This window comes from Monodelphis domestica, chromosome 1 (assembly GCF_027887165.1).
Source record: "Monodelphis domestica isolate mMonDom1 chromosome 1, mMonDom1.pri, whole genome shotgun sequence".
Classification (NCBI taxonomy): Eukaryota; Metazoa; Chordata; class Mammalia; order Didelphimorphia; family Didelphidae; genus Monodelphis; species Monodelphis domestica.
Genome location: NC_077227.1, coordinates 258,905,218 through 258,919,872, shown reverse-complemented (window position 1 = coordinate 258,919,872; position 14,655 = coordinate 258,905,218). Strand labels below are relative to the sequence as shown.

The 14,655-nt window shown below is 35.7% G+C and overlaps 1 protein-coding gene across 2 annotated transcripts in view; it reads left to right on the top strand.

The window, feature by feature from the left end:
- The window catches only part of DCAF4 (DDB1 and CUL4 associated factor 4), a 26,771-nt gene extending 15,639 nt beyond the window's left edge, over positions 1–11,132 (top strand). The window contains exons 9-14 of one of the 2 annotated variants that reach the window (XM_007472878.3): positions 1,267–1,346; positions 2,854–2,949; positions 3,059–3,156; positions 4,678–4,854; positions 5,573–5,687; positions 7,006–11,132. In XM_007472878.3, coding sequence (XP_007472940.1) covers positions 1,267–1,346; positions 2,854–2,949; positions 3,059–3,156; positions 4,678–4,854; positions 5,573–5,687; positions 7,006–7,199 — 760 coding nt within the window. In that variant the 3' untranslated portion in view covers positions 7,200–11,132. Of the gene's footprint in view, positions 1–1,266; positions 1,347–2,850; positions 2,950–3,058; positions 3,157–4,677; positions 4,855–5,572; positions 5,688–7,005 lie in introns of both variants that reach the window. The other variant, XM_007472877.3, reaches the window with a different exon arrangement.
- Positions 11,133–14,655: the final 3,523 nt, after the last annotated feature.

Here is a 14,655-nt window from a genome sequence, read left to right as displayed (position 1 = left end):
TTTTGTTTCTATAGAATGTCATATAAAGATACCATCCTTTGTCTTCAAAAATGTCATTTCTGATGTCATCCTTGTGTGCCTTTTAAGTTCTTTTACAAATAGCACTGATAGTTTTGTGCTTTGCAATCCAATCTTGAATCTCACCACCTCTACCTGTGCCTATAGCACACACTTGCAAGTATAGCAAATCACAGTTATGAGATTGTGTTATATGGAGGAAATTTAGCCCTTCATGAAGATCCTGCTTTCTCCAAATTATCTGTTCCAAAGGATGTTATATGAAACAGAAGATAGACAAGAGTTTTCCTTCAATTTCTTGTACTCTAAATTCCAGAACAAGCAAGATTTTAAATATAATTTACATGACATGGCTACAAGATAATCAGATTAATATTTATCTCAGTCTATGAAATAAATCCTTAATAGGTTTTGACATCATAAAACTTATCACTTAAGGTAAATATGGCATATGTTATTGCTCAGTTCTTCATCATTCTGAAAGATCTTGCCTTAAGAAAATTTTTTTGTTGATACATGTTTGCTAACTTTGAAGCATATATAACCATAGCAGAGGGGGGGGAATGGCAGTTACCTGACTATACATAACCTTCATCCAAGAGAAATACACAGTTATGTTATTTAGGTGGTTTCTCAATCCCTTACAGTTGGTGCCATCAATTTAATTATTCAAATTATATATCCCTAAAGCCCAAAAGAATTCAAGATAGAGTTATCAACTTATAGGAAACATTCTATTTTCTGTTACCTTTGGATCTTTTTAATAATCTTTTAACTTCTGAGTTTATGTAAAATTGACCCAACCGTGACCAACTACAATATCAAAGGACTCATGATTTTAAAAAAAAAAAGGCTACCTCTTAGTAGAGAGATGATGTTCTCAATACAAATTGAAACATTTCTCTTTTGGATATGGGCAATGTGAGAATTTGTTTTGCTTCTTGACTATGTGTGTTGACAACAGGGATTATCTTTTTCTTAAGGTTTTTAAGGGTAATAGGTAGGAGAGAAAGCAAATCTTCATTTAGGGGGGGGAAACTGAATTTTAGACAGTTGGCTTTTGTCTACTAAGCAGAAAAGGGACACACATGTTCTTGGTCACACAACTACAGATGGCTGTGGGGGAAAGTTTGTAGGACCAGAGGCTTCTTGTTCTGTTCATAAGAATACATTCACCACCACCACCCCATTATTTCCCAGAAGAGATTCCTTCTCTTTTCTCCTGTTATCCTTAATATCCTTCTTCAGGCTCTGTCTCATGGGCATTGCAGAGACTCCAGGCTGTGCCAGTTTGCTTCCTGCCTCCTTATTCAGCAACACCAGGCCAGGTATAGTGTTCATTTGATTGAAGTGTGTTCACATTTTAGTAGAGTTAGGAAAATATTAACAGAGAATTATAGGATCAGCACTCAACCACTCCAGCCCACCTCATTTTACAGATGAGCAAACTGAGGCCCAGAGATTAAGGTCACAGAGGGAGCAGCAGAGCCAAGATTCACATCTACATACTTTGACTACAAATCTAGCACTCTTTCCACTGTAGCACACTGCCTCACAGGAAACCTAGATTCTAATCCTGAGTATACAGCAAATTGCCAGTGCCTTTGATGTATCTTAGCCTTCTTTTACCTATAGCAGGTACTTAATAAATATTTATGGAATTCGATTACCCTTCTTCATCTGTAAAATTAGAAGGCTGGGCCAGATAATCTTTGAGGTTCCTTCTGCTTAATAAGTAAATAAAAGTTTAGGCTCTGATTTTTTTTCTGTGATCAGTAATTCTGTTCACACTTCTATATTCACAGGAGCTGAGACCCATGAAGAATCTCAACTTTTTCCTTGAAATTTGCCCAAAAGTTAGGTCTAGGAAAAGTTTAACAACAAAACCCCAGGGCCTAAGTGAGCTTAGTTTAATGCTATGAATCAAACACAGGCTGTCTAATGCCCTAGAGACAAAGCTGATAATATTATTGTTGTTTCTACGTATATTAATCCTAATGTGTGGATTCTGAGCTATCCTAAAACTATTCCTAGTAGGCTTAAAAGTTTTGATTAAATCCTCTTCTCCTAATCTTTTTTTAGTGAGAACTTCAAATATCCAAGCAAAGGTAATCTGAGTGGCCTATACAATAAATAAAATAAAATATAGCTATAGGCCACCTTTTTTAAAGCAGTTAAGTCTGAAAGCACTCCTGCCTACGACCTGGAAGTCATCATAGTAAAACTTGGGGGACGCAAGATAATGCAGAGGATAGAGCACCAGACCTAGAGGGAGGAAGACCTGAACTCATATCTGGCCTGACAATTATTAGTTGTTTGATCCTGGCCAAGTCACTTAACCTCTGTTTGCTTCAGTTTCCTCATCTGTAAAATGGAGGTGATATTTAGTGCTTGCCTCCCAGAATTGTTAAAAGGATCAGGTGAGTCAAAATCTCTAAAGCACTTAGCATAATGCCCAGAACATAGTAGATACTTTATAAAATCTTAGCTATTATTATTTTACTTGTTTTCCCAAATATCCTGTGGATTGGAATATAAACCTTTCCCACTTCCCTTCTAAGATTGTTCATTCAGAAAAATTGGCATGGTTCCCCCCCCCCCAATATGTGAATACATTTGCAGTTTCCCAATACCTAGCTACAGAAGGGCTCTGTTCCTAGTCTGAAGAAAATCTAGCATAGCATAGTTTATGAATAGTAGTTGCTAATCTCTGAAGGATGATAATATGTGATACAGGCACTGCAATGGAAAAATAAAATTCTAACATTTTTTAATGTCTACCTACCTAAAAAGACTCAGAGATTATTTTCCTTTTTGTTGTTTTTTAAACAGTAGGAGACCAGCCTGGCATGCTATGCAGCTTTAAGATCTCCACTGCCTGGTCTTGTGCATGGTGCCTGAACCCCCAGGCTAATAATTGCTTCAGTACAGGTGAGCCATGACTGCTCCATAGTAGGTGGCATAATCTCTCTCTGCCCTCACCTTTCACCAATATGGACTTGTGGAAGGGTCCCAAAGATCACTTTTATGTATCCTTTAGGCTTGTCCAGGAAAGTCCTTGTAACCAATGCAGTGACTGGTCATCGGCAGACATTTGGGACCAACAGTGATGTATTGGCACAACAATTTGCCACCCAGGTCGGTTGAAACTGAATGATTCTAAGCAAGTGCAGTTTCAAGCATATTTTCTTATCTTTTATTTTCAGGGGGAGGTAATATATGTAATTCAGAAATTTGCCTTACATGACTATTCATATTTTTAATGAATTTTGTTTTTCTTCTCAGGAGGTGGGAAAGGGAGGAGTGGAAGAGAATTCAGAACTAAAAATTAAAGAAAAAAAAAGAAAAATTCTAATAAAAGTTCAGGTGGTAGTTAACTAAAATCCAGGAAAGATAAATCATGGCCCTTTATATGCCCTAGCACCACTCCCTATTTTATAGTGAATTCTAAAATAACTTGAGAATTAGTAGATTAACTTTGCAGAAGATGTCCAAACTTATACTTGTAGCATAACATCACTTTGGTTAAATGTGACTTCCAATGAATTCTTGTTTATGGTTAACTGAATAGGTACATAAATTATCTAGAAGCACAAATAATTAGAAGAATTTATAAATTAAATTAGTATCTAGGTACAAAAATTACCTAGTGGTACAAATAATTGGAAGGTGTTGTAAATGAATAACATTAAAAAACCATTTAAGCTTGTACATTTTAAATTGAGGTTATCTGTTTTGACTATTTCAAACTTCTGTATAAAAGAAAATTATTTCATTCCTATATAGAAATGTTTCTGACAGAAAAGTTTCCTCTATACTGCTAGGTATCTAAATAGTTCTTCCTCATCCCCTAGTTAGGTCCCTGTGGTATTACTGGAACCATTCTCCTGTCCAATACTTCATACTTATTGCCCTACCCTCAGGTATTCCCTATTCTCACCCCCCCCCCCCCAAGCTTCTTGCCTAAGGCTATGATAAAGTCAAGACCCTATTGGAGACAGCAGTGTTTAAAGTGGTAATGGCAGAAATGTAGTGCATAGGACCGTGTCTGGGTAGGGAAATTTGCTCTCTTCCAGTATTCTCTCATTCTCTCTGACTGTCTGTCTGTCTATCTATAGTCTCTCAGTCTCTCTCTGTCTCTGTCTGTCTCTCTCAGACTCTGTCTGTCTGCTGTGTCTCTCTCTCTGACTTGTCTCTCAATCTCTCTCTGTCTCTCTTTGTCTCGCGCTCTCTCTCTCTCTCTCCTTTCTCTCTCTCTCCCTCTCTCTCTCTCTCTCTCCCTCTCTCTCTCCCTCTCTCTCTCTCTCTCTCTCTCTCTCTCTCTCTCTCTCCCTCTCTCTCTCTCTCTCCCTCTCTCTCTCCCTCTCTCTCTCTCTCTCTCCTTCCCTCTCTTTCTCTCTTTCTCTCTCTCTCTCTCTCTCTCTCTCTCTCTCTCTCTCTCTCTCTCTCTCTCTCTCTCTCTCTCTCTCTCTCTCTCCTTCCCTCTCTCCTTCCCTCTCTCCTTCCCTCTCTCCTTCCCTCTCTCTCACCCTGAATTTTTGAGTGTTGAAACATGAGGATTAGGTGATTAGGTGGTGAGGCAAGATGGTTGACATGCTATCAGTCAAGAAATGTAAATGTAATTACTTTTCACAGATCATTCCTTCCCTCTTTGTATAGGCCCCTGTGCTGTTCAACGGTTGCCGCTCTGGAGAGGTCTTTTCTATCGATTTGCGTCACCGAAGTCGTAAAGGCCAGGGCTGGAAAGCTACTCGCTTATTCCACGACTCGGCTGTGACTTCTGTTAAAGTCCTGCAAGATGAGCAGCACCTGATGGTATCAGATATGACTGGGAAGGTATAAAAGGAAAATTGACTTTTCTCAAGTTTCTTCTGGATGATTATGAGATCCAAAGGGACTCAGATAGAGGGACTTCCCCAAAAGTGAGTGCCCCACTCCAAAGAAAACAGTTGATAATAACTGGCATAAAGTGTGCAAAGCACTTCCTTATGTCCCTGTGAAATAGGTATTGCAGATATCTCCATTTTACAGCTGAGGAAAAAGAAGCTGAAGTTCAGTGACTTCACCAAGATCTTATATTTAACCTGTGTCAACTCTGGTCAGAGGCCAGGCACAGTGGGTAGCCACTGAGAGAAAAAGGACCTCCTTATTTCCATCTTTGAATATGGTACAAACTGCTTATGAAGAGAGAAGAAGATCCATTGGAAAGCTTATTACATGGTGGATTTTTTAGGAAGCAGAGGAGATCTGGTCAGCTAAGCTTTTGAGACCTTAGCTTTTGTTGCTATACTCCAGGTAGATGAAGGTGACAGTGTTTCATAGGGTCTATCAGGAGAGGGTGCTGGGAGGAAGGCGAACTTGGGGATTGGAGAGTAGAAATCAGTAGGCTCTAAGAAGTCTGGTATTGAATATGCCTTGCCAAAATGAATGTGACTTTTTGTTTTACTCTCTAAAGGTAAGCTTTTTGTTTTGATTGTAGCTTCCAACTCTAACTAGCATTCCTAATAAAGTAGGTAGTTCCTTATGACTTTATCTTTGTGATCTTGATTCATAGATCAAGCTATGGGACTTGAGGGCAAATAAGTGTGTGAAGCAATATGAGGGTCACAATAATGAATATGCCTACCTGCCCCTGCATGTACATGAAGAAGAAGGACTTCTGATAGCAGGTATGTGGGAAAGATATATTTCTATACAGAGAATCCACCAAAAACAGAAACGCTTTCCCAACTTCAAGTTATCCTGGAATGTTATAAAGAGCTTTATTATGGGAGATTCCATTTTGTTGTATTATTCTCAGATAGTTTCCACTCAGTTAACTGTAGACAACATGTCATTGATGAGGAGCCAAGGGCCATTGGTTGGAGTACATAAATTTGAACAGCTGTAAACTGGAGTTCGTGTGTGCAAACATAATTATATAAAATAGATAGTAGCATGGAATGGGTAGAATAAAACTAAAGGTGGCCGACTTGGGTTTAGTATCTCTGATTCAAGAATGTCACTCAAGGTTCTTTACTCTGGGATTCAAATCCTCCCTTCCCTCCAAAAAATGCTTCTTTATATATATATATATATGTGTGTGTGTATATATATATATGTATATATATATCCTATTTTCATAATTACCAAAAGGTATTTTGAGAAGTTTAATAACTTACTGAACCCTGAACCCTTGCTTTAACATAATCTTCATGAGTCCAAGTTATAAATAAAGCAAGTTCTTTCTGATAAATAAATCCTAATGGCGAGGGCTTCAAGCTGCCTGTATAGAAAACCAAATTTGAGGCTCTAACCTCTTGTGATAACAGTAGACTTGCACTCCACTTATCTTCCAAATGTATTTCCTCTTAAGACTTCCAACTATTGTGTATATTGCAGCATGCCCAATTTCTCTTTATTAGCCTAACAGATATAACAAATTCCTCAAGCACTGTGAGCCTTGGAATTATAAAATGAGCCTTTATATGAGACAAGGCTCCAGAGAGAATTAACTGGTTTGCAATTAGAGGCAGTGGGAAAGCATCTTAAAATTTTTCCTTAAGTCCAAGAAATAAAACTGACAGCCCTCCAGATTTTGAGGAAGAACTATAAAGAGTACAAAGAAGGCCAGGGAGTTGCTAGTATAAAATTCTCTCCACCCATACTCTGGATTTTATCCTTGTATATTTCTAAACCCTGTCCTCTCACCTAAGATATCCTTAGTCCAGAGGAAAGAGGGTAGGTCTAAGTGACTCAAAAAGGTGTGGTAGTCATTTCCCAAGCTTCTTGAGCTCTCCTGAGCTACATATATATTAATATTTTGAAGTATCTCACCCAATACTTATATTAGAACATTGTTTAGAAATATTTATATTTTTGTATTTACCAATGTTATTTACACTTGTGAATATTTTTGTTCATATGTACACGCTAGTCCTTGAAAATCTTGAAGAAGTATACCTGCTCAGCATCTCATTATTTACCAACACTGTTTTCCCTTTTCAGTGGGTCAGGACTGCTATACAAGGATATGGAGCCTTAATGATACCCATCTGCTCAGAACCATCCCTTCCCCATACCCATCCTCCAATCAAGACATCCCCAGTGTGGTTTTCTCTTCCCATCTTGGGGGGCCCTATGGAGTGCCAGGCTTGCTCTTGGCTGTTCGACAGGATCTCTACTGTTTTTCCTACAATTAAATTTGCTCTAGATTAAATAAAAAAGCACAGTAGATCCCATATTAATGAAATCGAGCTTTGACCAAGTAGATTAAATACAAACTCATTTTAGTAGATGATCTGATCGTATTACTAATATTGCTTTTCCTGCTCGGATGTTTTCACTAGGTGCTTATTTTTTCTTAGCTTCTTGGGTTCAGATTAGAAGTATATTATGTGGGAAAGCTACATCTGTATTGTTTAATTCCTCTGTGGGCTCAAGGAGTGTGCAAATCCTTTTCATAAAAGGTGCCCATTTCCCTTCCCTTGGAAGATCTAATTCTGTTTTAAAAAGACTTTCCAAGCACTGAGAGGATTAATAAGAGTTGGATTTTTCCTTCTCATGGACCAGAAAACTTTCCTTGAACCGAATGAATGTTAGAAGTTAATCTGTGCCACCATCCCAAGGTATGTGCATTATAAAGACAACCACTACAATATTTCTGCAGAAGGTTTAGGTAAACAAGACTTGAAGAGAGTCAAAAACAGTCCTCTTATAGTCTCTAAAGAACAGGATATAGCATCTTGGGATAGGTAATAGTTTAACCTTCTTGATTACTCAGCATATAAGTCTGGAATATTCCACTATCCTTTCATGAGCATTGGGGGGAAAAAAGTTTAATTGTGACTGGCTTTAAAGTTTTCTTCCTTTGTTTACTGCGCAATAAGTATAATATGTAGCTATTTACAGAGAATTTTTAAGTCAGCAACTTTTGCAAATGTTTTGCTAGATGAATCTACTGAAAAATAAAAATATCTTTGCCATTATGTGATATAACTTTTGTTGCTTTAGCTGCTTAAACAGACTAGATTGACATCACACCTGTTAAACTATTGGGTGCTGACATCACCAAAATGGACATATTCTCAGTGGAAAACAGATTTAACACAGAGGATTGTGCAATACAATTGCTTTATATGGCTTTCAGCCAGTAATAAATTCCTAGTTCAGGAAGGAACTAGGAATAAGTTTAGTGGTGCTTGATTGAGGATGGAAAGCCACCATTTTGCTAGGCCTAAATCCAGGTGAATGAACTTACTCTGACCCTTCTCAACTCTCCTTCCCTAACAGCCCTTTCTTTCCATCAATTTTTCATTTTACTTTCACCACTGACCTACCCAGCACAAACTGATTGTTCAACTACACATTAGTCTAAGTAACCCTTGATCATATTCTCCAACGTGAGGTCCTATTACTTAGTTGTTAAAGCTGGAGAGGGTTATGAGGGCATTGCTTTTAGGCCAACAGGCAAGGGTAATGTTAAACACATTCCCTATAAATACAAATTGCCTGTGATTTAAAGTGGGAAGGAAAACTCAAGTTCTCTGTACCTGCCAATTTAAGATGGGGGTAAGGAGGGAGTGCTTTATTATTTTGTTGCTGAAACTTTCAGGGTGTTGGTTTTGGTTTGTTTTATTGGGGGAGAGATCATATCTAATTCCCGTCCAGTCTCCTCATCCCTGAAGTAAGATTACATAGCTTCGAAAGTCTGTTCTGTGTCCAGAATTGGTAAAAGGAGTGACTCTGTCATGATTGTGACCAAAGCCTGTGTGGGTAGGTGGCTTTTATATTTTATCGATGCCTTTTTTTTAGTGCTATACTGGGGCAGCTAACTGGTAGATGTGAATGCTGGGTGAATGAGTCAGGAAGACTCATCTTTATGAGTTCATATCTGACCTCAGACACTGTGCCCTGGACAAGTCATTTAACCCTGTTTACCTATTTCCTTATTTGTAAAATGAGCTACAGAAGAAAATGGTAAACCAAGAAAATTCTAAACCGGTATAGAGTAGGGCATAATTGAAAATGAATTACATCAAATTTTCTACCACCTGCCTACTCTAGATTGAACCCTCCCTCCCCTGGAACAAAAAAAATCAGAGAAAATATCCCATAGAGTATCTGACAGGTTGTAGTAGTAGTAGTTTTCATTTACAATTTTTCTTACTTTCCAGAATTTGGACCATGTCTTCCTTTGATCATATATAGTTTGCACTTTTGAAAACTTTTTTGAGCGTATATCCATTGAGGAATGTGATTCTTGGTGTTATATATTTGTCAGTTCTCTGTTTTTAATATTAATATTTTAAACAATTTTAAATATAAATTTTTAAAAATAACTCAATATTTTTTATGCCAGACTTTGGTCAGTGATATTTGATAAAATATTTTCCTTGTTCTACCATTTCTTGTCACTTTTACTTCCCCATTCAGGCAAAAGATTTGTAAATTTTGTATAATCAAAACTGCCTTTTAGGGAGGTCCTAGGTTCAAATTTGACCTCAGCCACTTCTAGCTGTGTGACCCTAGGCAACTCACTTGACCCTCATTGCTTAGCCCTTACCACTCTTCCGCCTAGGAACCAAGAAAAAGTATTGATTCCAAGATGGAAGGTAAGGGTTTAAAAAAAACTGCCTTTTAAAAAAAAGGTATTTCCTTTTTCCTTTACTTAGTTAAGAATTCTTCCCCCTAAGAGGGAGTATAAAGGGAGGGGTAGTTGGTAGTACTGATCCAAAAAAAAGACTGGGACATTTTTAAAAGAGCACGGAAGTTTCAAAAATAAATACAAACAGAATTTATTAAAGTAACATAGGAATTTATTAGATGCTTTTTAAAAATAGGTGTGAAATGGAAGAGTCAGTTTGATATAAAACCAGTTTGTGTTCTGCAATGTGGTATGGAAATATTTTTTCTTTGTATTTGTTCAAAATAAAAAAATTTTTTTAAATATTATTTTCTATTTGTATTTGTAAAAGATTCTTCTCAATTCTCTCTAAAGAAATTTTTTAGTAACACATCTTGTATTCAAATCATTTTTAGCTTGTTGTATATGATATAAGCATTTGGGCAAAACTTAATTTCTGCTGTCCAATTTCCCCAGAAATTCTTGTACAGTCATTTCCCTGGTTATTTATGTTCTTGACTTTATCAAACACTGCTCCATAATTTTTGGTTGCTTCTGTTTCTTGTTGATCTAGTTCCTTCACCTGAGTTATTTTTCTGGTTTTTTATTACTGCCTTACAGGTCTTTAAAGTTATGTCTGCTAACTCTATGCCCCCTTTTTTTATAGTTTCTCATCATTTCCCTTGATATTCTAAGCTTTTGTACTTAACAAATTGTCTAATTGTAGTACTAATCTGTTAATTATTTAGAAAGAATTGCCGTTATGTTATCAGCCAACTATGAGCAGTAAATATTTTAAATCATCTCTATTATTTTCTGTAGTTTTGTGATTATATAGTTACATAATTATTTTATGCATTTTAAGTTATTTTAAGTAGAATTCATCTTATCTTTCCCTAGTTTTTAAAATTATATAGAAAAAATTGTATTTGTGAACTTATCCTGCAACCTTAGCTGTTTTGGATCAATTAGTTTAACTGACCCTTCAGGTTTTCTAAGTATTACCATTAGTTCACCTGTAAATATTGATAATTTTGACTCAAATTTTTTTGCTTTACTCTCATCTTATTGCTATAACTAACATGTCCAGAATGGTCAAATAATGGTGACGAATATTCAGCACGAATTTTCTTGTTCTATTGCTTTTTGTTCTGGAAAAGCTAATGTTTCTCCATCACAAGCTATGCTAACTCTTGGTTTTAAATATATGCTTTTGATCATATTAAAAACTATCTTTTCTGTGCCTATCCTTTTTTTGTAAAAGACTTTTTCCTTATCTAAAATATTTGTTTGTAATTATGTTAATTTTCAATTGCTAAAACATTGTATCTGGTAGAAATCCTATTTGTTAAAAGTAAGTTATTTTCAGGAGTTTTTTGTAATTTGTACGAAATTTTTATTTAAATTTCTTGCAGTATTTATTAGTGAATGTTCTATAGTCTGCGCATTCTCTTCCTTTGTTTAGTGTCGGGATATATCTAATAAATTGAATTTGGCAGAATACATTATACCCTTTTTGTAGAATGGATATTGATTTTTAAGTATGTAAAAGACTTACTCTCTCCAGTCGCTCTCACTCTCTGCAGCGTCCTTAGCATGCTTGGTGAGTGGTTTAGGCCGATTCCTCTTTTCCTTTACCTCTTAAACACTATCCTCCTAGGAGGCCCCTCATCTCAGAGGAGGTCTCGTGACTAGAAGCCAAGCTAGATTGAGAAAGCCCCTTGGCCTAGGCCCCTGAACTCCTATCTGGCTTGCCAGAGCAGTCCAATTCCTTTTCCTCTTCTTAATTTCTTCCTACTATTGTAATTAAACAACCATAAAAATCCCAAATTGACTTGAGTATTTTATTTGGATTGAATTTTAATCCCTGGTGACCACTAGTATAATATATTCAGTCAACAACCCTAATTTTACCCTTAACAGTCATTTGATAAAATTCACTTGTAAAGATACTTTGTGGGGGGAAAGTGCTTTAAAATTTCATTAATGACTTGCTCAATTTCTTTTTGAGAGATTAAAAACTGCTCTCATTTGAGCATTTTATAGCTTTGTGGAGGTATTTTCCTTTGAATTTTTAGTTTTCTAGTAATTCTTTTAATTTCCTAACCTGTATTCACGTAATTTTTTTGAGTAATCTAATTGTACTTTCTCCTTTTGGTAAGATTATCTAATAATTTATTGTTAGATTTCATAAAAAACAACTCATTTCTCAGTTTTACTATCTTGAATTTCTTGGCACTGATTTTTTGTTAGACATGCTAATTTTTTTTTTTACATGCTCAGATGATCGATTCCTTTTTATCTTAATGTTTTTAGAAGCATACATTGATTTGTTTTAGCTTTGGCTTAAAAGTTTCATTGTGTTTATTCATTTCCATAATAATTCAGTCATCTTTTAGGCCTGTTGTTTTTATTATTAGTTTTATTAAAAGTAATTAATTTATTATTGTTGTATGACCACAAAGGTTACAAAAATTGAATCTGCCTTCTTTCATTTGGCTAGGATTCCTAGTACATACCCAGTTTTCATAAAAGTATAAATGGCTGCTGCAAAAATGTGTTTTCTTCAGTATATTCATTCAAAAATTCATAAAAGGTCAAATTTATTCAGTAAATTCATTCATCTATATATTTTCCTTCTTTATAGTCATTGGAGTTATACAGCTGGAATAGTAAATGTTCTTCCTACTGATGCCTTTTTGCAATTAGCCTAACTTTTGAAAATGTTTCTGCCCATTAGTGTGATTTAATATCAGTAATTTTCCAGTGTTCTTAAGCATGATAAGATTTTATCAGTTAGATGGTGCAGTGGATAGAACCCAAGACTAGAAGTTAGGAAGACCTAACTTCAAATCCAGACTCATACATTTAACCAGCTGTATGATCTCCAGCAAGTCACAACCTTTGCCCAGCTTTGTTTTCTAAAACCTTTATAAAATTAGGACCTAACTCTCTTGTACAAGCTTGTAATAAAAAGAGAATACTTGTAAAGTGCTTTGCAAACCTTAAAGCTTTACATAAATGCTAGCCAACATAAATTTTTTTCATCCCACAATTGTTTGAAAACATGTTCCTTGTGTGCATTTTTCTTTTCATTTTCTTCTCCATACTTGTTTTTATTGCACCCATTTAGATTAGCATTGCTTCCTTCCGTCAATTAAATTTCTTAAACTTATTTTGCTCTTTTTACTTTTCTAGTTCCAATAAGAGCATCATAACTAATTATCAATGTCCTTTCTCCATTTCTTTTCTACTATTATAGGAATATTAATTTTTAATACTCCAGTCCCCAGTACACCAAAATGTTTACAGCATATATTTTTGTGGTAGCAAACTAAATGTCTATTGACAGAGAATATGAACTATATCTCATTACATCCACATAGCACAATCTATCACTGAATTCCAGCCTTATTCATTGTAGTTTTATGTCAGTTGATGTCTTCTGCTCTTCAAAATAATACATACCCGTTTTATTATTCATCCCAAAATATTATGATTTTTTCCTACTTGGAATTTGAAGGGTCTTTCTCCTTAGCTGACTACAAAAGTTCTTTCATTATGCATTTCTGAAAATAGACTAATATTTCTTAGTGATTTCAATTTTATATATTATCTGAATTTTGCTACCTGCATTTCTTCTGCATGATTTCTTGTAGTAGGGCATTCAAGTTTTTTCAAGTTTTTCTAGAATATAATTTTCAAATCTCTCTGCACCCTTGAGTTCAGTATTCTTGTCTTAGAAAGCACTCATGCATTCTTCCAATCTTGTACATTTTTTTCCATTTTTCTCTCTGCATTTTTATTCTAATTTTGTCATTTTTAAAAACAATTACTTTATATTTTGTTTTTGCATCACCAAAACTTCTCCCATTTTCCCATCTTTCCCCACTCCTTTATCCCAAATTAATTATGAAAAAGTTTAAAAACATGTGCAATATTCCACCCATGGACCTACCACTTCTTCAAATGAGTGGGATTGAGGCACTTAAATCATTTCTCTTTAGAGAAGTTTGTTCTTTATAATTTGGCAATTCAATTTTTGCCCTTTTGTCATTTCCACTTAAACTGTTGTAGTGATTATGTACAGTTACATTTTCTCGATCTGCTTATGTCACTGCATCAATTCATCTAATTCTTTTCATGCTTCTCTGTGTTTATCAGATTTCTTGTATAGCAGTTTTCCATTATGTACCACAATTTTAAAATTACTTTCCACTCAGTTGGCATCTATTTTGTTTCCAGTTCTTTGCTGTTACTCTTCTCCCCTAAGGAGTACTTTCATTCTAAATTCTCTATTGATCCTTATTTCTATAATATTTTTATTTAAATCTTTGATTGCTTTTCTAAAACATTTTGGTTAGTTATTCCACTTTTAATTTCATGGAACTTTGCATAATAATTTGTGCTATTTTACCTTGTATCAGGATCTGAGTTTCTTTGCCACCAAGTACTTCTTTTCTGAGATGGGTCTTTTACCCCCTCAACTGTATGTTTCTCAAGTCAGCTTTTTGCTTGTTTTCCTGTGATGTCCTTGCTAAAAATATGCTTACTGCCAATTCCTTCAGAAAGCTTAGTGCTCTAGTAACTGTCCCCCAGCCTTTGATGCCCATTCTATTCCCTCAGATCTCCCTAGGGTCGGACACCTCTCAGAAGGTGGTGTCAGCTGGGGTACTGCTGCAAGAAGAATCCAAGTGACCATTGTAGTAAAGCTCTATATTCTACTTTTACCAGTCACATTTTTCCAAGACACCCTGCCTTTGCTGTAATTGGATTTCTTTGGTCCCTGGACTGGAGCATAAGGCTTGTTTCTTACACTTGACTCTTCAGAATTCTGTTGAGCGGGATGCTAAGAAGCCTTTGCAGCAATACCACTATGCTTCCTTCTGTATCAATTGAGTTGATTACTTTTAGTTATGCCTTTCTGGTCTTCTCCCTCCACACTGCTTCTCAAATACACCATTTACTTCTCTAGCATAGTTCATGGGTCTCAGTTCTCATATTAATCGGATTTCCTCTTGGAACATTATCAC